The following is a 24,197-nucleotide window of genomic DNA, read 5'->3' on the forward strand; positions in this document are numbered from 1 at the left end:
CAAAAATTGAAATCTTCGGTTCATCACGCAGGGTTTTTGTACGAGGAAAGGATGGTTCCTCAGTGTGTGACACCAACTGTCAAACATGGAGGAGGAAGCGTGATGATCTGGGACTCTTTTCCTGGATCCAGAGTCGGCAACTTGCACAGACTGACTGGCACCCTGAACCAAAAGGACTACCACAGCATTTTGCAGCACCATGCAATACCCTCTGGTCTATGCCTCGTTGGTCAGGGGTTCATCCTACAGCAAGATAACGACCCAAAACATACCTCCAGGCTATGTCAGAACTACGTCAGAAGAAAAGAACAAGACGGTCGGCTTCAAATCATGGAATGGCCAGCACAGTCTCCAGACTTAAATCCCATCGAGCTGGTTTGGGATGAACTAGATAGAAGGGTGAAAACAAAGCAACCGACAAGTGCAACACATTTGTGGGAACTTCTGCAACAGTGTTGGGAAGAACTTTCCAAACAATTTTTGATTTCCATTGTGGAAAGAATTCCACGAGTAGGTTCGCCTGTTATATCTGCAAAAGGTGGCTACTTTAATGAGTCAAAAATTTAGATTAAATTTTGTTCAACAAAACGATTCCATGATTTCTTTTTTATCTGCAATTGTTTATTTGTTCTTTGCTTTAATTTCAGAGTACATTGAAACATTAAACTGCTTAAATTTCAGTAAAAACTGGAAAAATGGGGGTGTTCTAAAACTTCTGACCGGTAATATATATATATATATATATATATATATATATATATATATATATATATATATATATATATATATATATATATATATATATATATGAGCCTGGTGTTGGCGCAGTGGTAAGGGCAGCGGCTTGGGATCCGAAAGGTCCTGAGTTCAAGCCCCGTTGGGCCACTGAATTAATTCACCAGGGGGTTGACTCAGCCTGTCATCCTTCGAGGTCGGCGAAATGAGTACCAGTGTACTGGGCCGGTGTATACCCCGGTTAAAATAGGTGTACCATTTCCCTGTGTCGTAAGAGGCGACCAGGGTTGTGTGAGGAAGGGCATCTGGCATAAAACATGTGCCAAATCACGATGCGGATCATACGGATGATCCGCTGTGGCGACCCCTAACGGGAGCAGCCGAAAGAAGAAGATACATATATATATATATATATATATATATATATATATATATATATATATATATATATATATATATATATATATATATATATATATATATATATATATATATATATATATATATATATATATATATTCGGTGGCATTCTGTGAATTGCTTTTCCCATCTGCACTGCAGTTTGAGCGTCACTAACAAAGTGACAAGAAGATATATATATATATATATATATATATATGTATCTTCTTCTTTCGGCTGCTCCCGTTAGGGGTCGCCACAGCGGATCATCCGTATGATCCGATAATGATTTGGCACATGTTTTACGCCGGATGCCCTTCCTGACGCAACCCTGGTCGCTTCTTACGACACAGGGATAATATATCTCCTTGAATTCCATCTATATATACTGTATATATGCCATAGTCTGTCAGAAAAAAATCAAAGCAATGTACTCCCAGTATCCTGCTGCCAAGGATGCCTTATGCAGTCTCATCAAACCTTAACTTTCCTTGTCTGTTAAACTCCTTTCATTTTCCCCAATTTATTTTTTTTTTTTAATTGTGACTTTCAAAAATACCAAAACATCTCAATGCCATATTTTTGAATGCAGATATATGTGTGTGGCTTGTTGCTGATGTGATGTGGCAGGATGTTCTGATCATCATACTGATCTGTTGTATATCTGTGTGGGGTTTTCATCCACTTCAAGTCTGATCTGGTCTTGTAACATTGACATGTTTCATTCGGCACATTGCAGTGTCACCTTGGCCATTTTTAATCCAGAATATATCCAATTTGACTCGTGTATGGTGGCTAAAATATTTCATTTCAATACGTAGTTACAGCCGAAGTGGAATAACAGTCTTTGACTCATGACAATATATCTCTCCTTGAAGTGAGGGCTTGAAATCACAGATTTTTTTCTCTTTTTTTTTTTTTTGGCTGTTCTTGTTTGTGATGTTCCACCATTTAGTGTGATTTCATTGCACTATTACTTACCTTCTTCTGTCTCACCTTTTTATGCTGTAAAATTTATTTTCGAATTGAGCCTTTCAAATGTTCCCATAACAATGTGGCATTTATTTGCACATCATGTGATCTGATCATGACATATCTTGGTAAGGATTCCGTGATTCGGTGGCATTCCGTGAATTGCTTTTCCCATCTGCACTGCAGTTTGAGCGTCACTAACAAAGTGACAAATCAAAACCGTCAAGAAGACCACAAAATCAATCGGATTCCATTTTTTTGTTGTTGTTTTGTTTTATTTTGACTTCTGGTCTGGGTTCCTTTGTGGCCAAACTCCATCTTCTCTGCTCTGAGAGCCCATCTTCTAAAGCTGAGGATATTTGTTCAGGAATTGTCTTGTTTAATAGTTCTTGTTAACTAATTATTGGTGTTAATTTGTTGATATAATCCATTTATCCATGTCATTGAGTACTTTCGTATGTGTTAATGTGCTGGCTTAGTGTGTCCTGTTTGACCCATGTGATCTTGTATGCCTTTTTTTGGTCTGTTGTTGTGTTAGCTCCCCTTCCTTTTTCTGTTCGCTCTTTCCCCCTTGCTTGTTGCCCCATGCCCCGACTCTCGTTGCATTGCCTTTTTCTTGTCTGTAACCTTTGTCTTCGATGAGCATCCATTTCTACAAAGAATATAGAAGTCTAGGCTCATGGAGGAACTAAACAGTATGAGCTTGTACTTCCAGCTTCTTTGTTGCCTTTTTTTAAGCTCAACTGGACTTTAGTCAGGTGAGCTTATGTGATCGAGCAGTGTCCATGGGTGAGTGAGTGAGTGAGTGAATAAGACGGTCAGTCCATAAACACTTCAGTCATTATCGCTTGAACCAAACAAAACTTGGCAACAAGCTTCATATCTGATGCCTAACGAAGATGTATTGACTGCATCAAAATCTGCGCTCAATTAGGGAGTCTACGAGGAGTGGGGGGGGGGGTGACCCCCAAAATAGGCATTTGCTGTCTATCCCAAAACTACACACACACAATTTCGATGAAACTTGATCACAACCTTTATCACATGTGATGGGCTAAAGTGTATCGACCGCATCAAAATCTGGTTGACTGAAGGAAGAGAGGGTGGGTGGACAACTATTGATTTTGGATAACATTTTTAAAAAGACTCGAATTATTGTTTTGTGTACTGTCTGTAAATACAACACTTGGGAAGTCGAAGTTACCTTTCTGTATTTCGCAGGTTATACCTTAAGGAGCAGAACATGCATCTCTGCCATCTTAAATCTATGGCCGTGTTGTTTATAGTACAACATCCTTTCACAAGCCAGCCAGGTCAAATATTTTTAGACTCTGTCACCCCACTACTATATTATGTTTTCCAAATATTTTCACAAACATATATATATATATCTCCTTAGCTAGTGTGTTTACCTTTTGCATGTAGTAGTGGCACAACTGGTTTCATCGAGCATAAAATATGGGCACTTTCCCATTTGCTTGGACAAAATAAAATCAATTAAATTATATTTTAATCAAATCTACTGCTAAAAAATCTCGATAGTTGAGGAATATTAAATTGTTCTCCTTTATCGGCCACGATTATTCCCAGGCGATTGTGGGGTTGGCCGGGGGTTTTTTCACGAACCGGCTAGCCAGTCCTGACGTTTGACTGAGGTTAAGGCAGGAAATTGGAATTTGTTCATGATGTGGGCGATAGCTCGCCTACTCATTGCGAAGGACACCATGGGATCTTTATCATCTACCAACTAATGCCAGCAGATGACACACACATTTAACATCCATCCGAGGGATGACACACACGCATTGATGAATTACCCTGTCTGTGAAACACTGGGATGACAGTTTTAGCTTGGTTGAGATTCAAACCCAGGCTAGGCAGTTTATATGCGAATGTGCGTACCTACCTATAGGTCATCCTGTCAGCCCTTGAGCAAGATGAAATACAGTAATCCCGCCCCCCCCCCCCCCCCGAAAAAAAAGCCAAACAATGATAATACTTTTTGTGAAGTAGTCCAGAATGAGATTGATAGGTAAAGACTCCTTGTGCATTATTATATGACCTACTTATTCTGGAGGTCACGTGATTGCACTTGTGATTGTGTCACATATTGAAAATTCAGCTCCTTGCAATTGCATACACTGTTTTGGCGTGCAAGCGGTTAACATTGACGAGGAAGTAATTAGGAAGACCAAACTTATGTGGCGTACAAGTGGTGACATTCCATGGCGAAACTAAATTTATGCTTTATATGATGAGTAAACAATCGAGGTTAAAGGGTTTGAATGACGCCTTCTCATTTGCTTGAATTTATTCATCCATTGAGTGCAGCTCCATCGTCATTCTGACGTTCCCATCCATTCCCAAAACAGTGGAAGAATTTTATGGCTATGGCAGCACGAGAAGTAATATCAGCATTGCATTATTTATGTGGGGGCTGACAGGATAGTTCAGTGGTTGCATACTCGCTTTTAAGCTGTCGAGTCTGGGTTCAATTCCCCAACCCGAGTATAAACCCGATATAAATGCTGGTAGTTTGCAGGCAGGGCATTGCAGAAATTAATGTGGAGTTAAGCTGGGTATCCATCCCATCTACTCGTACTCGCTGGTGGAGGTTAAAGGTTCCATCGTGCCTTTTGAAAAGTGTCTCCTGAAAAGAGAAGGCGCAAACCTGGTGTTGGCTTAATGGTAAGGGTGGTGGGCTTGGGATCCTAGGATCCTGAGTTCAAATCCCACTTGGCTGTTGAATTAATACTGGATGTGGTTAACTCCGCCCTTCATCCAACTGAGGTCAGCAAAATGAGTGCCAGCTTGCTGGTATACTGTGTCGGAGTGGCGACCTGTCCAGGATTGTGCCCAATAGCCAAGGAGACTGCTTCAGCAGCACCAATGCTCTGCATGGAGTATGGTCCCAATGGATGGATGGATTCTGTCCTAACTCCTGGCCAAATTCCAAATTCCTGCCACAACTACTAATGCAAAAAGCAATGCCAAACCTCCCGGTGTGTGTTCTTTGCTTTGACACTGCTTCAGCAGCCATATTGCTCTGATAAGTGTTATGGAATTCTTTATAGGCCATAGTATTCTTGGTCTATTAGAGCAGCTTGTGTCATCCTAAATTGGAGAAATATCGGACATCATGAATGCAGGCCAATAATTTTCGTGGAGGTATGGCTATCCGATAGTTCACAGAGGTTATTCAACAATGTTAATGGTGGAGAGGTTATGCTTATGAGGATATCATTTGGATTGCTATTTCACTTCGTCATTATCTAATTTTTACAAGTCCTTTTCAAAAAAACTTCCTGCACATGAAGTTTTTATTTCGAGCTTAACTTTCATTCCAAAGTTTTAAGCCCGATTTTAATGGCTGGTAATGATATATTAGCTCCCACTTTAAATATATGTCACTGACATATGTGGGCATTTAGAAACAGTGTAGCCCAAAATCCAAGTGCAGCTTAAATCCTAATACAGTGGCAGATTTAAAAGATGATGGAGTGAAAGAATGGTGCAAATGAAGCAATAGCTAAAGTGATGGATGTGGATGTGAAGCCATTTTAAGCTTTAACTCCTTTTCCCACATCAAATTAAGAAAGTTATGCAACTGCTATTTCCAATTCTCATGATCAAGCTGACACCATCTTTTTATATAAATTTTGTTCATTGACCATGCACATTTATGTGATTCTCTGCATGTGTGCGTACCGTGTTTAGCTCATCCACATTGCGATTGTGTGTGCCGGGCACAATGCAAGCCGTGATGTCGTGACACTCGTAAAATCCATCTTGTTTCACAGGTAAGCACTGCAAAGTTATGGACGGTACATTAGCTTCTTGTGACGTACTCGTTCACAGCACTGATGTCGTGAGCCGGAACTACCATTCAGAATAATTTGGAAATACAATATAACCCGGAAGGTGCTCGATGAGAAGCATAAAATTGGATGTTTTGTACCACAGGAGGAACCCTCTTCACTTCCACTTTATCACAGATGACGTGGCATACAGAGTTCTGCAAACACTCTTCAAAACATGGATGGTCCCATCCTTACAGATTGACTTCTACAATGCCGATGCTCTAAAGGCAAGATGGTGCCATCTTCATGCTGATTAGTTCACCGTGATTGAAAGGTTTACATAATTGCTGTTTGTGATTTGAGTCTATCTGTGAATATCATGGACCTGATTTAATATGGTGTGGGGCTATGTGGAAGGGTGTGGCTAATGTCAGAGGTTTGGAAAAATTGAAGGCAAAGGATAAGGGGGGGAGGATGAGGGTAATTGGGTTGAGGAATTGAGTAATGGGTTAGGAATTTGCGAGGAGACAGGAGTAAAGTTAGGGAAGGAGGTTGTGTGTGGCATATTGGGGAGAGAGGGGGAGGTAATGAGTTCCAGCAGCCCCTTTTCCCATTGTTTTTCAGGGCCAAAATGACAATCTTTTTCAAGTGGGAGTGATTACCGTATTACTTATCTCTAATTAGGCTCAGGGAAGAGCTAGAAATATTATCTTTGTTCCTTCAATAATGTTGCTTCATGTGTGCGCCTTGCCTTCAGTGTGTGGTATTTCATCCAACTCACTTTGTGTGTTCTGTCTCCATGGGAATGCATCATCAATTTAGTCTGAGGTGTCGTGGATACCCAACAAACACTATTCTGGCATTTATGGGCTCATGAAACTCGTGCTGACACAGACCCTCCCAGCCTCGCTCGAGAAGATCATTGTTCTGGACACTGACATCACTTTTGCCACGGATATTGCTGAGCTGTGGGTCATCTTGAGAAAGTTTAAAGGTAGAAACCGTCTGCTGTTTTGCTACACAACATTTTGGGTTGACAAGCTGTCATTTTTCCTTTGAGAACCTGAACCTTTGAGCTATGTTTGTTGATACAGGTATTGCTGTTGACTGTGTTGCTAAATGTACTTTAATGAGTGGGCTTGCTTGATAACTATAAAGTTTCTTTCAAATATATTGAACAATTTAATCAAAAAAATGAGATCCAATGTACAAATGTGTCAGTTTTACATCTCCTTCCAAACCACTGGTCGCACAGAGTTTATAATGGGACCATATTCATCTCCAAGGACACAGACATTGCAGGGTCCAAAAAATTGATTTGGACAAAAACATCTTCATTATTCACATTGATATCGATCAATGGCCAGAATAAGCATGCATGCGCAATTTATAGACGAGTAGGCAACATGCAGATGTCCACCAAGATTGCTGAGATAAGGCACCTGCCACATCCGGAAGCATTTGCTCTCCTGGGTTTAAGCATAGTCATATGTAATAGATAGATTCACAGGGTTTGTTCAATATATGTAACTTTTTGATGCCCAGGGTCCGTTGAATGCAATAAATATTCATATTGAATGCAAAGCCAGTGACCAATGGCAAGTTAATCGTAGAATAATAAAATCCAGTGCCTGAGTCATTTTAGCATCTCCTTCCAAACCAATGGTAGCACCAAGTTGAAAATGGTACCATATTGATTGCTAAGGACGCGGGCAATGTGGGTGGCATCAATAAAAATAGATTTGGGAAAAAATATTTTGATTATTCTCATCAATAAACACCCAGGCAAAGCAATTAAGCATGAACTCCACGTCGATTATGTTCCAAGTAGCTTGGCGAAAAGTCACAAGATACTGTTGATTGGCTGAGTGAGACTAGGTGTACTGTGATTGGCTCATGGGAAGTGATATCAATACACACTTACTGTACCTGTTTCCCTGTTCTTAGGATTCCAAAATGAAAGACTAGAGCTACAAACAATGCAACAAAGAGTGGACCTGAGACCATTGGCTTGCTAGTTCTGTTGTATCTACCTTGGTTATGCAATGAGAGTGAGAGAGAAAGAGAGATATCTCATCAAAGACAAACAATGTAGAGTGCAAACTCACCTTTGTAAGCGCAAGTCCTTTACATGTACTACCTCCTCAACTGAGAAAAGCCTTTTTGTATTTAAAAGGCATAATGATCATGACATGTTTTAACAAAGCTGAACATCTGCACTTTTGGTTTAACACTGAAGTACATGGTCACACAAAATAATCGTATCACAAAAATACTCTTTCACTCTACTAAGCACTGCTCACCTTTTCAGAATTTATTTCATAAAGCTTCATATACTGTGTGTTCAGGTGAACAGATCATCGGACTTGTGGAAAATCAGAGTGACTGGTACCTTGGCAACCTCTGGAAGAACCACAGACCATGGCCTGCACTGGGAAGAGGCTTCAACACAGGTATACCCATGACGATATTGACATTTCCTCCTCACATTCTTTCCTTAGCCACATAACTGGCTTTCAAGCTTACATAAATTCTGATGAGAAAGCCATGTGGTGTGCATTCCGATCCATTACACCATACTAACCTGTTCAGAGTAATTCACTTTGCTCAGGGGATAACAACACATTTCATAAGCAAAAAAGGGGCAAAGCCTCTGAAGTTGAAGGGAGAAAGGGTTATCTGCGTGACTGCGTCAACAATTGGACTGTCACAACAAACACGTTTTTTGGCACTCCTGAATTGTATCGTTTTCAATTTGGTTTTACATTTTATTTTACTTACTTTCTCAATTTACAGAAGTCCTGTAAGCTCAATTTTCTATTTTCACTTGTGAAGCTGGCTTCAAACGAATACAAACAACTATATCTTGCATGCAAGTCACATTTCGAAGTGGTGTATGTGTGTGTGTGTGTGTGTGTGTGTGTGTGTGTGTGTGTGTGTGTGTGTGTGTGTGTGTGTGTGTGTGTGTGTACGTATATGTGTGTACGTATATATGTGTACGTATATATGTGTACGTATATATATATATATATATATATATATATATATATATATATATATATATATTTATATGTGTGTACGTATATATGTGTACGTGTATATATATATATATATATATATATATGTGTATATATATATGTATATATATGTGTATATATATATGTGTATATATATATATACACATATACATATATATATATATATACACATATATATATATATATATATATATATATATATATATATATATATATATATATATATATATATATATATATATATATGTGTATATATATATATACATATATATATATATATATATATATATATATATGTGTGTACATGTACATATATATATATGTATATGTATATATATATATGTATATGTATATATATATGTATATGTATATGTACATATATATATATATATGTACATATATATATATATGTACATATATATATATATATGTACATATATATATATATATATATATGTATATATTGTGACATCCACGGGACTTGAGCGGTCCCGCCAACGCAGAATGAGCCGAAACGATGGAGGCGGTTTATTTATTTATAACCCAAAGATGGCGGTTCTAATCGCTCTACCGCAAACGGGACGAGGAAGGTGGCACGAGTCGCTTTTCACTGAGTTGATAACGTTTATTTCTCTAACCAGAAATAACAAGACTCGGCAAGAAGAGGGATCCATGGCGATTCGACGGGATGGTGGTGTGGGTTCAGGCGTGGGGAAAACACAGACAATTCCAATGAATATACAAATCTCAAACCCTCTAAGGCGCCAGGTACACACACACACACACACACACACACACACAGACACACACACACACACACACACACACACAGACACACACACACACACACAGACACACACACACACACACACACACACACACACACACAACGTAGCTGGTCCTGGTGGTCAGGCTGGCCCGTGGTGCGGACGCAACAGTCCCTGGATTGGCGCCGGACGAGCTGGCGTTGCGCTCGTCAGGGGCAGGAGACACCGTGGTACTGTCGACCTCCTGGTCCTGGCCCAAGTCCGCTCACAGCCGCCAGGGAACCAGTTCTGGCACCAAGTTGTGAGCAGGAGAGGGAGGCAGGTCCGCCCGCCGTTCGACCCCTGTACTCAGAGCCAGCAGAACCCCAGAGCCAACCAAGGTGAGGCACGAGGCACAGGAAGGCCTAGAGACACGATGAAAACCAGAATCGAAACGGCGCAACAACACAGCACGCTCCCAGCACAACAGCCTCCACCAGAACCGTTTTTTCTGTCCCGATCTTCCTCTTTTCTTTTTCCCAAACAGAGCCTTTTTATCCTCGAGTCCTCGTCACTTCCAATCGAGCCGTTTTATTGGCCCACCGCTGTCGCCTTCCGCCAATCGTCATCACGGGGCGGAGCCATCCGCAGCACTGTCCTGTGACGTCACGGCAAGCCTCCAGGGAATACTAAACGGGGTTTACGCAGACACACTTACCCTATCCCGCATCCCTATCTAATTACGTGACAATTATCATTTCTCCCTTGAAGAAATGGACATTTACGAGACAACTTATCACCACTGAATTGCTACTTATTACATCGAGATCCTGGTAAACTCAAACAGCATGGCATACCTAATTAAACATCCTAATTACCCTTTGAATGCATACCCCCCCTCAAACGTAACACTGCCCCCTCCTCTGGTACCACAGCTCCTGCAAGGTATATCGCAGCCACTACCGTACCAGCCTTAACACTTACTGACTCACACCTAATTAACCTAACGAAATAAAGTAGGAGGGGCAATGGGCAGCGAGCCGCAGCTAAGTTACCTATCCTGCTTAATATACTACCCCCTTATGGCCTTATCCTCGCCGAAACAATCATTCATTTTTTTTATTTTTTATTTTATCACATGAGAGCACTGAGCGAAGTTGCACTCCATCCTCAGGATCATCGCTCTTGTCCAACACTCTTCCAGTGATCTGGGGAGGGGAAACAAAAGGTTCCACAAAAACACAACACTTATACTTTACATTCCTACTCCAAGCCTTAACGACACTATTCATGGGGTATTTACACTTGACCGCATCCCCCAGTGGATGCTAATAGACCCAGCGTTACCTGGGGAGCCAATTTTCAAATTTGCTTGACCCCAAAACAATGCGGACATCATGCCCTTGCTGCACATGTCGAGTTGTGCGGGATCGAGTGGGACTCGCACATCTTCACAACACTCACACCATGGTCATCATCACATTTCTAGGTCATGGTCCCCATTTTAATGATGCAGGCTGAACCCCGTCATGGCCGTGGGGTGGGTTACCACAAGATGATGGGGGAATCTCAGGTGCAGCCATGCCCACAGGTAAGCTTTAGTCCAACCCGGACGTTTCTCCGCCCCGCTCCCTTTGATTCCCTCCCCCCTGGTAGCCATCAGCTCTAATCCAGTACAACACACTGGAAGGGGTCTCACTGGCTCCTCTGGCCTTTCTGGGTCGCCAAGGTCCGACCCACCTCGGTTGCCCAACCAGACCCTCTCCCAGGTGCCTCCAGACACTGTCACCATTAGCCACCAGGGGTGAATCTCCTTGAAGGGGGTCGCAATTCCCGCTCACCGTGAGCCTCAGCAATCCGTGCGGACAAGCACATCATCCCCACCCACAAAACCCACATGACTCCCCCACCCCATCGGCCTTACATGTGACACCTGCATTTCTAACACTTCACCGACCATGACCTTCCCTGTTACCACACCACGTCCAATAAAAAATCAATGTGTGCACCATACATTTCACTTCTTAACTTGAAATAACTCACACAGCACTTCTCCTCACCCGATCCACGCACCAGCCATTAGACAGCCACTCGTGCCCGCTTTGTTACCAATTACCCACTGTCCCTATTGTCACTCCAAAACCCAGCAGAACTTATAAACCCATGCCAATTTTCCCACAATTCACTATTTTCACCAAAGGAGGTACTTCGCCACAATCTCAGCAGCTGAGCATGGCCCTATATGCTCAGCCCAATCTAGTCTCCCCGACCCCCGACAGTGATCTCCGGACTCGACCTATGTAAGGGCACCTCGGATAGACCTGGCAGTTCAGCAGGAGGATTCATCCTCTCCGGGCTTGAAAGTCTATTGGAGGGTCCCTCCATCGCTGGGTACCAGCAATATCGTTGCACGCGTCCTCTTCGCCCGCACCGGAAACAACTCCCCATAAAAGGCCCCCGTGGGTATCTGTGTAATGTCTCTTCCGGTTCTGGACCCCCTCGGCCATAATCGAATTGCTCTATTGGCTGGGCTGGACCCCGCCGCTTTGGCGCACCAACTACCGAATTACCCCTTATCAAACTTGACAGTTTCTGGCAAATTTCCTGAAACATTTGGGTAATGCCAATTTCTCCCAGTCCCCCTCCCTGATCCCGAATCTCCGCCTGTCGGATCGTCACCGATGGCCTCTCAGGCACCCGACCCGGCCGACTCCACGAGGCCAGCCTGGCCGCGCACTCGGCCGCTCGGTGCATGGTGGGTGGATCCTGTAGCTCCACTAGCGCTCGGACCTCAAGGTCAGGAAGAGCAGCTAAAAATTTCTCTAGTGCCAGTCTGTCCCACGCCTCCACTGTAAGGTCCCGATACGCGATCCTGACTGATTGGTAAATGTCCTGTGCCAGCTCCTGCACTGTCTCACCCGGCTTTAATCTGCGGTGCTGGAGCTGGGCCCGCACCAGACCACAGTTCGCTGCGAACCCAAACCGACGGCTCAACGCCATGCAAATGTGGGAGCTGGTCAACATCCCCTCCGCGATCACGTTTAACACATCTGCGGCTGGTCCCCGCAATGTTACCACCAAATTCCCTGTACGTTCCCGCTCATTCCACCCGTTTAGTCGGGAAATGCACTCAAATTGCATCAGAAAAGCTTCAACGCTCCCTCACCCGTCAAAATTTACCAGGGGGATCACGTTTCCGGTGGCCCGCTTCTCAGTTTCTCCGTTGTCCGAATCCAGCCCAGGGATCAAACACCCTTGTGGCTGCGTATCCAATTTCGGAGCCCACTGTGGCCAAAGATGTTTTGTGGTGAGGGTCTCATGGGTCAATTTTGCCTCCTGTTCCAAATGTTGAATGGACCGATTCACCTCTTCCCGCAGGATCTTCTGGACCCGCACAACCTCCTCCAAGGCTCCGTCGCGAGTTTGTCGCTGCTCCTCAACCAACCCGGACACTCTACTTACAAAAGACGGCTCTACCAGGCCTTTATCCAAGACTTCATCTTGGCTCATAATTTTATCTTGTTCGTCCAAACGAGCCTCCAATCCTTTTACCTCCTCCGCCAAATTCATCCCTTGCTTCCTCAGCTCTCCTCACTCTTCAACTTGCAGCTGCATACGAGCATCCACACAGGCACGATGACGTTCCAGGCTTTCATCCACTTTATCAACCCGAATGTTCGTTGCATCAATTTTATCTACCAATTTTTTCCGTATATTTTCCCCCTCCAATGTAATTTCTACCTTTGTTTCCTCCAATCTATCCTCGAATTTACTTTGTATTTCTCCCAATTTAACATCCACACACTCCTGCATCTCAGTTTTAATTTTCTCCATCTTTTCCCCCAATTCATCCCTCATTAAATCAATCCGTGCACCCAACTGTTGCCCCATTACCCCCAATTGATCTGTCATTTCTGCCCTCTGTGCCGTCATGTCTGCCCTCTGTGCCGTCATGTCTGCCCTCTGTGTCACGAATTGATTTTCCATTTGTGCCGTCATTTCTGCCATTTGTGCCCCCTGTGCCGTCATTTTTGCCCCCTGTGCTGTAATTGCACTCAATAAACGTTCCAACATTGTCCAGATCGTCATCGTGCCGGTTTCCGGCGCTGCCGGCTCCGTTACGGGCGATGAAGCACGGTCCACGCTCGGAATGGGGGAGGTTCCAACCCTACCCCCATCTCTCCCTTCTTCCCCCGACTCGCTGCCGGACACGTGGCCTTCCTCCTCAAACATCTGCACATCCGCCATGGTGCAGAAGTCCCGTTTGCCGCCAATTAATTTAATTTGAAAAATCCCGCCAAAATTTTCCCGCGCTTTTCTGTTGTAATTTTATATTCCAATCCGTGGCGAGATTTCAGTTCTGGTATATTCTCCCGATACCGAATATAATTTAGAGGGGTTCGAACATCCCACTCCTGACACCAATGTGACGTCCACGGGACTTGAACGGTCCCGCCAACGCAGAATGAGCCGAAACGATGGAGGCGGTTTATTTACTTATAACCCAAAGATGGCGGTTCTAATCGCTCTACCAAAAACGGGACGAGGAAGGTGGCACGAGTCGCTTTTCACTGAGTTGATAATGTTTATTTCTCTAACCAGAAATAACAAGACTCGGCAAGAAGAGGGATCTGGGGCGATTCGACGGGATGGTGGTGTGGGTTCGGGCGTGGGGAAAACACAGACAATTCCAATGAATATACAAATCTCAAACCCTCTAATGCGCCAGGTACACACACACACACACACACACACACACACACACACACACACACACACACACACACACACACACACACACACACACACACACACACACACACACACACACACACACAACGTAGCTGGTCCTGGTGGTCAGGCTGGCCAGTGGTGCGGACGGAACAGTCCCTGGATTGGCGCCGGACGAGCTGGCGTTGTGCTCGTCAGGGGCAGGAGACACCGTGGTACTGTCGACCTCCTGGTCCTGGCCCAAATCCGCTCACAGCCGCCAGGGAACCAGTTCTGGCTCCAAGTTGCGAGCAGGAGAGGGAGGCAGGTCCGCCCGCCGTTCGACCCCGTACTCAGAGCCAGCAGAACCCCAGAGCCAACCAAGGTGAGGCACGAGGCACAGGAAGGCCTCGAGACACGATGAAAACCAGGATCGAAACAGCGCAACAACACAGCACGCTCCCAGCACAACAGCCTCCACCAGAACCGTTTTTCTGTCCCGATCTTCTTCCTCTTTTCTTTTTCCCAAACAGAGCCTTTTTATCCTCGAGTCCTCGTCACTACCAATCGAGCCGTTTTATTGGCCCACCGCCGTCGCCTTCCGCCAATCGTGATCACGGGGCGGAGTCATCCGCAGCACTGTTCTGTGACGTCACGGCAAGCCTCCAGGGAATACTAAAAGGGGTTTACGCAGACACACTTACCCTATCCCGTATCCCTATCTAATTACGTGACAATTATCATTTCCCCCTTGAAGAAATGGACATTTACTAGACAACTTATCACCACTGAATTGCTACTTATTACATCGAGATCCTGGTAAACTCGAACAGCATGGCATACCTAATTAAACATCGTGATTACCCTTTGAATGCATACCCCCTCAAACGTAACAATATAAATATATATATATATATATATATATATATATATATATATATATATACATGTATATATACATATACATATATATATACATATATATATATATATATATATATATATATATATATATATATATATATATATATATATTAGTATCCCTGTGTCGTAAGAGGCGACCAGGGTTGCGTCAGGAAGGGCATCCGGCGTAAAACATGTGCCAAATCACTATGCGGATCATAATGGATGATCCGCTGTGGCGACCCCTAACGGAAGCAGCCGAAAGAAGAAGAAGAAGAAGAAGATATATATATATATATTAGGTGGTCGAGCCTGGTGTTGGCGCAGTGGTTGGGGCAGCGGCTTGGGATCCAAAAGGTCCTGAGTTCAAGCCCCGTCGTGCCACTGAATTAATACACCAGGGGGTTGACTCAGCCTGTCATCCTTCCGAGGTCGGCAAAGTGAGTACCAGTGTACTGGGCCGGTGTATACCCCGGTTAGAATAGGTGTACCATATCCCTGTGTCGTAAGAAGCGACCAGGGTTGCGTTAGGAAGGGCATCCGGCGTAAAACCTATGCCAAATCATTCTGCGGATCATAACGGATGATCCGCTGTGGCGACCCCTGACGGGAGCAGCCGAAAGGAGAAGAAGAAAATATATTGGGTGTTCGCTAGACTCCCGTTATTCTCAGGTTTTCCGTCTCTCTGTATGTATGTAATGGACAGCTCTGGAGGCCAGAGGAGTCAACCGCTTTTGATGAAACTTGACTGGTAGGTTCATACCAGGATCTAGTTGTATGCTGTATATTTTTTTGAAAATAAAAAATCTGCTCACGCGCTTTTATGCGCACTATAATCAACCTCTTTGTCCAAAAATTTCAGCCCGATCCGTCAAAAACTGTATGACTGGTATGCAATTATATAGCGACCACCCATGTCGGCAACCGGCTTGTATGTATGTATGTATGTAAATATATATATATATATATATATATATATATATATATATATATATATATATATATATGTGTATATATATATATATATATATATATATATATATATATATATATATATATATATATCTTCTTCTTCCTTCGGCTGCTCCCGTTAGGGGTAGCCACAGCGGATCATCCGTATGATCCGCATAGTGATTTGGCACATGTTTTACGCCGGATGCCCTTCCTGACGCAACCCTGGTCGCCTCTTACTACACAGGGATATGGTACACCTATTTTAACCGGGGTATACACCGGCCCAGTACACTGGTACTCATTTCGCCGACCTCGGAAGGATGACAGGCTGAGTCAACTCCCTGGTGTATTAATTCAGTGGCCCAACGGGACTTGAACTCAGGACCTTTTGGATCCCAAGCCGCTGCCCTAACCACTGCGCCAACACCAGGCTCATATATATATATATATATATATATATATATATATATATATATATATATGTGCATATATGTATGTATATATATATATATATATATATATATATATATATATATATATATATATATATATATATGTATATATGTATGTATATATATATATATATATATATATATGTATGTATATATATATATATATATATATATATATATATATATATATATATATATATATATATATATATATATATATATATATATATATATATATATATATATATATATATATATATCTGTGTGTGTGTAATGAAAGGAGCACACTGACCCTACATGTGACGTGACACTGAGGTCATACACATAAATTATGCCACCACATCACCTCCAAACTTGGGTGGTGCCCATGTGACACTCAGGTCTCTGCAGACTGAGATTTATACCTTTATGATCATGAACCGATGAAAGCAGTATTGCTGATCCAGATTTCGCCCTTGATATGAGCTCATCAGGACAACATACTGCCAAATGGTTTGTTCATGACCACACTAAAATCGTCAATAAACACATGTCGAACCCCCTAACTTGACGAGCCAGCAGGGCACAGATAGAGTCCCATCACAGCACGTTATATCTACTAATAGGGAAGAAATCATAAATACTCATGTCCGGCTGTGGTGCTGGACATGCATAATAAATATAAGCTTTATGTATTTGATGAAGTGTGCAAGCTGTGAAAGAGCTTTATACATTTGATGAAGTGGATTGTGCTTGCATTCTGCAAGCAGATAAATAATGCAAGTGATTCAAGAATCACTGCAATACACAAACATGTGGTGCAAAAACTGATCCTCAACTACAGGCCTTGTAGCTTACTTCCGATCATAAGCAAGGTCTTGGAATATATCATTGCAGTTGATATCAAAATCCTTCCTTTTCTCCAATAATTTGATCTCAGATCATTAGTTTGGTTTCAGACCCAATCATTCTACCCCGAACATGCTGCTTCTCCACACTCCTCTCTACACTCTACAAGAGCAGAGCACCCCGTCGATGATGTGATTTGACATTGATTTTGCTTGAAGTTTGCGAAATAAAATTTTAAAAAAGCACTCCTGCATTTCACCTCGAGCACCAGCACGTGACCGGAAATGAGTGGTCGTATCGAAAAGAAAATCCGATCACGTGCCGAGGCTCGGGGTCCATTGGCTTGAGGAAGTCGTGGGGCAGATAACAGCAATTTTTGAGAGGAATCGTGCAAATGATGATTCAAGCATCAAATTTGGCAAATTTGTTCTCCAGGGGATTCTAATCAAATCTGCCTAATTGGCCATTTGAAAATCCAAATTTAGAAAAATTTGAAGAAAAAAAAAACAAACTTCAAAAAAGTCAAGATCACGAATCAATGTTGGATGCTGGCTGAGATTGGTGAATGTTTCAGAAACATCATCAAAGACGTTCCAAGTCTGCCATGCAGTTTTCTTCCCTTTACCACGGAAGGCAGACACGACGTCACATCCAGTGAACGCATGGAAGTATGGGATCCCTCTCGCTTTCTCAGGCCCTATTGCAGAAACTACCTCATGGACTGGAATCCATCGTGCCTTGGCTCCTCGGCCAAAGGCAATCCACATGTTCTCAAGACCTAGTTCCTGTAAGGATGGCAGTACAGATATTGCTATGACTCGTACGTCCGTGTCATGAGCCTTCATGATAACTGTACTGTACTGAAATGGGAGATGCTTAGCGGGCAGACACGAGCGGAAGGACAGTCGAGCCGGGCTGTGTTGCACAGTGCGAGCGCGGGCGTACTCTGCCCGGCAGCTCTCCTTTATTCGTATGCACACGCACAAGCCGCGTTCGACTCCAGCATACTACGACGCCTCAGGCGGCGCGCACACCTCATATCCCTTGCCGACCCCCACGGCCACTCCTCCCATCATCACGCCCACCATGCATCATCACCATGCCCTTCCCCATAGGCCCGCAGACTCCACCACACTCCTCCCCCCTAAAACTATGATTATTAAATGAGTACCATTATAAGAAGCATACAGAACACGAAGGACTTCGGAAAATAATCATGGAAATAAAATGAAAATAGCGAAGTATAATAGCACACCACATCATATAATGTGTCGATGCGAGCGCGTGGAGCAGTAAAGGCCAGGTTCCAAAGACGGAGGTACACAAAGCCCCCCCCCCCCACTCTGACCGTGTTACCGATATGAAGCAGCAAATGAGAAGCACAGCAGCACTACGCAGCAAAAACGCCCCCAGGCGGCCCATGCTGACATGCCCCTCCCCGAGGTCGTAACGACCTTTCGGGCCAACCTCCCACGGCCCCATCAAACGCCTCTGGCCCACTCCCCCTAGGCAGACCCGACGTAGATAAACATCCCGAGGCCGGCAGCCCGCTATCTGGAAGCCGTGGCGCCAGCCCTGATCGACCTTGGCCGGGGGCGCTGAACAGCGCCGCTGGCTGCATGCATTTAATGCGCCAAAACAACTCACGCACCACAATCAGTTGAGACGCCAACGCCCGTCCCAACGGCCTTGAGCGAACACAGAGAGTTGCGCTCGCAACCAGAGGTGGGGGTAACGCCGACCAGGGCACCATTCTTGGTTCCAAGTCGATCTCCGAGACCCACACGGCAGCTAGACGGGAGCAACTCCATTTAACCCACACTGCAATCATAGGCTCGTTATAAATCACTACGAACATTATTCGAAGTATTGCAAACTCATTTTTCCGTACAGCGCGCTTTTTTGATAAAATCCCAGCACATGACAAAGCAATTACCTGCGGCCTGGAGCAACTGGAGGCCAACAAACCTTCTTTATTCGCCCCCACATCACATTGATCATAACACCAACTCCATTGACTGATCTCCGCCACATCCACTCTCATACGAGAACTGCTGGCATTTATTTCACCAACATTAAACTGCATCACTAGAGCAAGGAAAAGCACATATGCCGTGAACAACAACCCACAACCCACATCACGAGTCCGCTTCTTGGTTGTCGACTCGATGTTGTGACTCGCGACTCCCTCTAACGCCACGGGCTCACCGTCACCTGTCGAAGCTGCCTGCACAACACCGACGCGCATTGCCTCACGAACCCTGCCAAAGCGCGGGAACTCATCGCGAGCGAAGCACGGGAACTCATCGCGAGCGAAGCGCGGGAACTCATCGCGAGAGCTGATACGGCTCTCGCCGCCCGCCAGAGCCTCGCCCTCGGTACTCGACGAAGGCCTCGAAGAGAGCACTGGCACATCTGGAGGTACGAACCGGAGACCCAGTCCGAGGTGCGCCAGCCAGTCTCGACCCAACAGGGGGGGCCCCTCCCCTCGTACAACGAACACCGAGAGCTGGGCGCGTCGATCTCGGTAGCGCACTGAGACGTCGGCCCTCGCAAGCGGTGCAATCGCCTCACCGGTGTACGTGTATAACGACAAGGCCGTCTTGACCAGGCGAATACCGCGAAGACCACGAGCCGCCCGCTCATCCATGACCGACACTGCCGCCCCGGTATCCACGCAAAACACAGTCGGTTGGCCATTCACTTCGACCTCAACCGTGAAAGGCGTCGTCATCTCCGAACCAACGGAAAACAGACTCAACCGTGGTTGCATCTCCCGCTCTGGCTCGCCGGCATTGTCAGGCCCCGGTTGCAGGCCGATCTCCAGGTCACTGGGGTCCTCTCGCACCTCGTCATCCAAGACCCCAACGGAGGCCCCCGCCATCCGACACACACGCTTCAAATGTCCCACCTTGTGACAATGCAAACACACGGTGTTCTTATACGGGCACATTTGTCGCAGGTGCGAACCCCCACACCCCCAGCAGCCGCGGAAAGTCCCTTCGCTCCAGGTGCGACCGTGCTGCGGTGCCCCCTCGCTCCAGGTGCGACCGTGCTGCGGTGCCCCCTCGCTCCCGGTGCGACTGTGCTGCGGTGCCCCTTCGCTCCCGGTGCAACCGTGCTGCGGTGCCCCTCGTCCCGCACCGCCAGGCGCGCGTGCGACCTGCGGCACTTGAGCCACCGCTCGGACTCCGGGCTGCGTGACTCGCGACACTTGTGCGGTTACCGCGTGGACTTCGGGATTAGCCGCCATGCTCCAGCTGGAGCTACTCATTACGTCCTGGCCAGCAATGGCGCGGACATCCGTGAGCGTCTGCTCGACAGACGAAGCAGTCACGACCGCCGAGTCGAATGTGATGTCGGTTAATCGCAGGATGGCCGCTACCATCTTTGCGTCTCGCAGACCAGAAATAAAACGATCTCTGAGCCGTGCCGGACGCTTCTGTCATGAATTTGCACGGCACAGCCGAATGCTTCACTCGTGCTCCGAAGTCCGCAACGCGCTCCTCGCCACCCTTAGCGAGATGATCGAACTGGAACCGCGCGAGATGTAACGACTTCTCCGGCGCCAAGTGGGTCTTCATTTTCGCCACGATGTCCTGAAAGGATAGCACATCATCACTGGGTCTATTTGGAGCCACCAAATCACTCAGCAGGCGGTAGTGCTCCGTTGATAGCGAGGCGAGCAAGATCGCCTTGCGTTTCTCTTCATCCTCTACATCATTCGCCCGAAAGTAGCAACCTAACTGTTCAGAAAACAACTCGAATTCATCTCCCCCGAACACGGGTACACGTCCGTGTGCCGTGCCTCGACCTTCCGCCATGCTCCGTGAGACCCTTGGCTCCGTAGCTTGGAACCGCCCGGGTTACTTGCCGCCCTTACACACGCCGATCCGCAGATCCTCGTTCGCCAACTGTACTGTACTGAAATGGGAGATGCTTAGCAGGCAGACACGAGCGGAAGGACAGTCGAGCCGGGCTGTGTTGCACAGTGCGAGCGCGGGCGTACTCTGCCCGGCAGCTCTCCTTTATTCGTATGCACACGCACAAGCCGCGTTCGACTCCAGCATACTACGACGCTTCAGGCGGCGCGCACACCTCATATCCCTTGCCGACCCCCACGGCCACTCCTCCCATCATCACGCCCACCATGCATCATCACCATGCCCTTCCCCATAGGCCCGCAGACTCCACCACAATAACGGACTTGCTACTATCCGTCGTTGCATCCCTGGCGTGTACAAATATTTGAGTGTCAGCTTCTTCATGACAACATGGAGACACAGCATCCAGTGACTTCCTTGTGTTGCTAATGGCATCTTCTCCTTTTGTGATAATGACTGTGCTTGTCATCTGTGCTTCACACATCTTTTCCGCAAGGAAGTGAAACAGCTCAGTCTTGTTGCTGTCATCTCGAAGAAAGCTTCTCCAGTTACTTGGGGTCGTACTGGTTCCTGTCACTCTTCTTCTGATTCCTTGCCTCCTTTTCGACCTTGCCTCGGACTTCATACTTGACTTCTTGTACACATCAAACACTACGTCCACCCTCTCGTACCTGGCACCATAGGATTCCACCTTTGGGATGATGTCTTCTTTATCATAGTCATCAAATATCTTTGAAGTGCGTGAAGGTATGGCATTGATAAGTGCTGAGCCATCAATGATTGCATCTCCCCTTGGTTCTCTGTCTGGGATGTTCACTTGCACTTCAAGAATTTTAGCCAGCTGTGACTTCAAATTTTTTTGAAGTTTTTTTTTTTTTTTAATTTTCAAAATTTGGATTTTCAAATGGCCAATCAGGCAGATTTGATCAGAAAGCCCTGCAGAACAGAAATGCCAAATTTGATGCTTGTAACATAATTTGCACGATTTTTCTACTATCTACCACACTAAAGCCGGCTGTGAAGCTGGTGAAACGTCGCTTCCTGCACACTGTGTTAAACAAGTTTTAATTACATTATTCCACACATCAATCAATAGTTCCTGTGCACAGGCATCTCGTTATTGTTTCATTGATGTGGCTATAAAGCATTGCCGAGGGAAAAAAAAAACCTAACCACCCCCTCTCACCCCCCCCCCCACAACTCCCCCTACCCCCACTACCACCAAAATAAAACCAAGGATCCATGTTTTCTATCGAGGTATAATCACTCAATAAATATCTAAGGACAAAGGTCAAGCTTTTCCAGCACCTTAGTTATTTTTAAAGTTTAACACACAAGACATTTAAGAGACGTACATAACATCTGACAGCCTCGGGTGCAATGCCAACATGCAGTTCTTTGTCGAGGGTGGCCGTTTGTTACTGTGATGTATTCTTGTGTCTTCAGACGAGGATTTTTGCCATATTTTATTGTTGCTTCTCATGTCGTGGAAAACCTCGGCGATGCATCCTGCAGAGTGAGAATGGAAGACAGGCGCGAGTGGGAGAGAATGTGGGATTGGCAGATTTACCACTGTTTGGCGATGGTTATGGTGTAAGCCGTTTGATTCATTTCATCGCATTGATTTACCTTGCCCAAGTGTCCCCCACCCTGCAATTGCTTCATGCTATTCATGCTTGAAGCTATTGGCATTTCCTACTTTTGCGGTAATTAATGTTTTAATCAAGGTGCCAGGAAAAGTGGTCTTAACTGTTTTTACATTGCTTTCATGGAAACATATGACGTTTTCAGTGTCGTTTGGAATGGCTCCACATCCCTGATCAGTACCTAATTCCACGACGTAATGAGTGCGCGTAAATGCTTTAAATGTCCTTAAAGCACGGGGTCATTGAATTGCAACCACCTTCCTGGTTACATAATTATAATGTTATCATTGGAAATTGTGAAAATGTCCTTTCGTACCTTAAATTAATTTCACGAGGCACATGCAACAGGCACTCTTTAGAAGTGTGGCCATCTTTTACGAGGGAGATTTCCTTCTCTTAACAAATGTGTTATTACTGGAAAAGACAGTTTTGGTTGACCTGGGCATCGTCTTTCTTTTAATCGTCACAATAAAAAATACCTTTAACTTACACATATGTGAGAAATATTCATCGAATATCTATCATTCCATGAAATTTTTATAAATCCACAATAGGCTGCATTTTCACCACTTTCTAAATGTCTATCAGCGTCATTGAAAAGCCTGTAATGTATTGATTGATCTGTACGGTCTGTTAAACGATACTCCAGTCTATACCGCTTGAAGTGTTTCCATTCTGAGGTTGCATGAAAATGGGGCCTACAACAATAGATATGATCAAATTCTTATTATCAATCCGTGCGACAAATGATAAATGACACTATTGTTTTAAAAAGCAGCTTGGATGTCTTTCTGATATCAGGATTAACAAAAGTTTGGAGTAACTTACCCAATCACTCATGGACTAATCCAGACACATTGTGAGATGGCAACCTGGACGGGTCCTCTCTAATTTACTGGACAGTGTAGTCATCAGATGGAGGATGCAATGTTGTTATCTTGCCAAAACGAAGTTTTTGCAAGATATGTTAGTCAGCTTGTATGTTTTTTTTTTTGTTTGTTTGTCTGAAATCACGTATAAAAAATTCTGCAGAGCACAGGTATCATTGGAAATTTCTGTAACTTCGCATATCAGAGGCCTATAGAGGTCCCTTTCAGCGCATAAAATTTTGAATGTCAAGGTCAAAGGTC

General features: G+C 44.8%; 1 protein-coding gene across 4 annotated transcripts in view; it reads left to right on the top strand.

The window, feature by feature from the left end:
• LOC147024408 (xylosyl- and glucuronyltransferase LARGE1-like) overlaps positions 1-24,197 on the top strand; it is a 406,140-nt gene that overhangs the window by 298,623 nt on the left and 83,320 nt on the right. For all 4 annotated transcript variants that reach the window (XM_085884303.1, XM_085884305.1, XM_085884302.1 and 1 more), the window contains 4 exons: positions 5,824-5,906; positions 6,070-6,193; positions 6,729-6,900; positions 8,255-8,359. In XM_085884303.1, coding sequence (XP_085740429.1) covers positions 5,824-5,906; positions 6,070-6,193; positions 6,729-6,900; positions 8,255-8,359 — 484 coding nt within the window. The remainder of the gene's footprint in view (positions 1-5,823; positions 5,907-6,069; positions 6,194-6,728; positions 6,901-8,254; positions 8,360-24,197) is intronic.

The sequence above is a fragment of the Eptatretus burgeri genome, chromosome 6, assembly GCF_056783735.1.
Source record: "Eptatretus burgeri isolate ZD-2024b chromosome 6, Ebu_testis_v1, whole genome shotgun sequence".
NCBI lineage: Eukaryota > Metazoa > Chordata > Myxini > Myxiniformes > Myxinidae > Eptatretus > Eptatretus burgeri.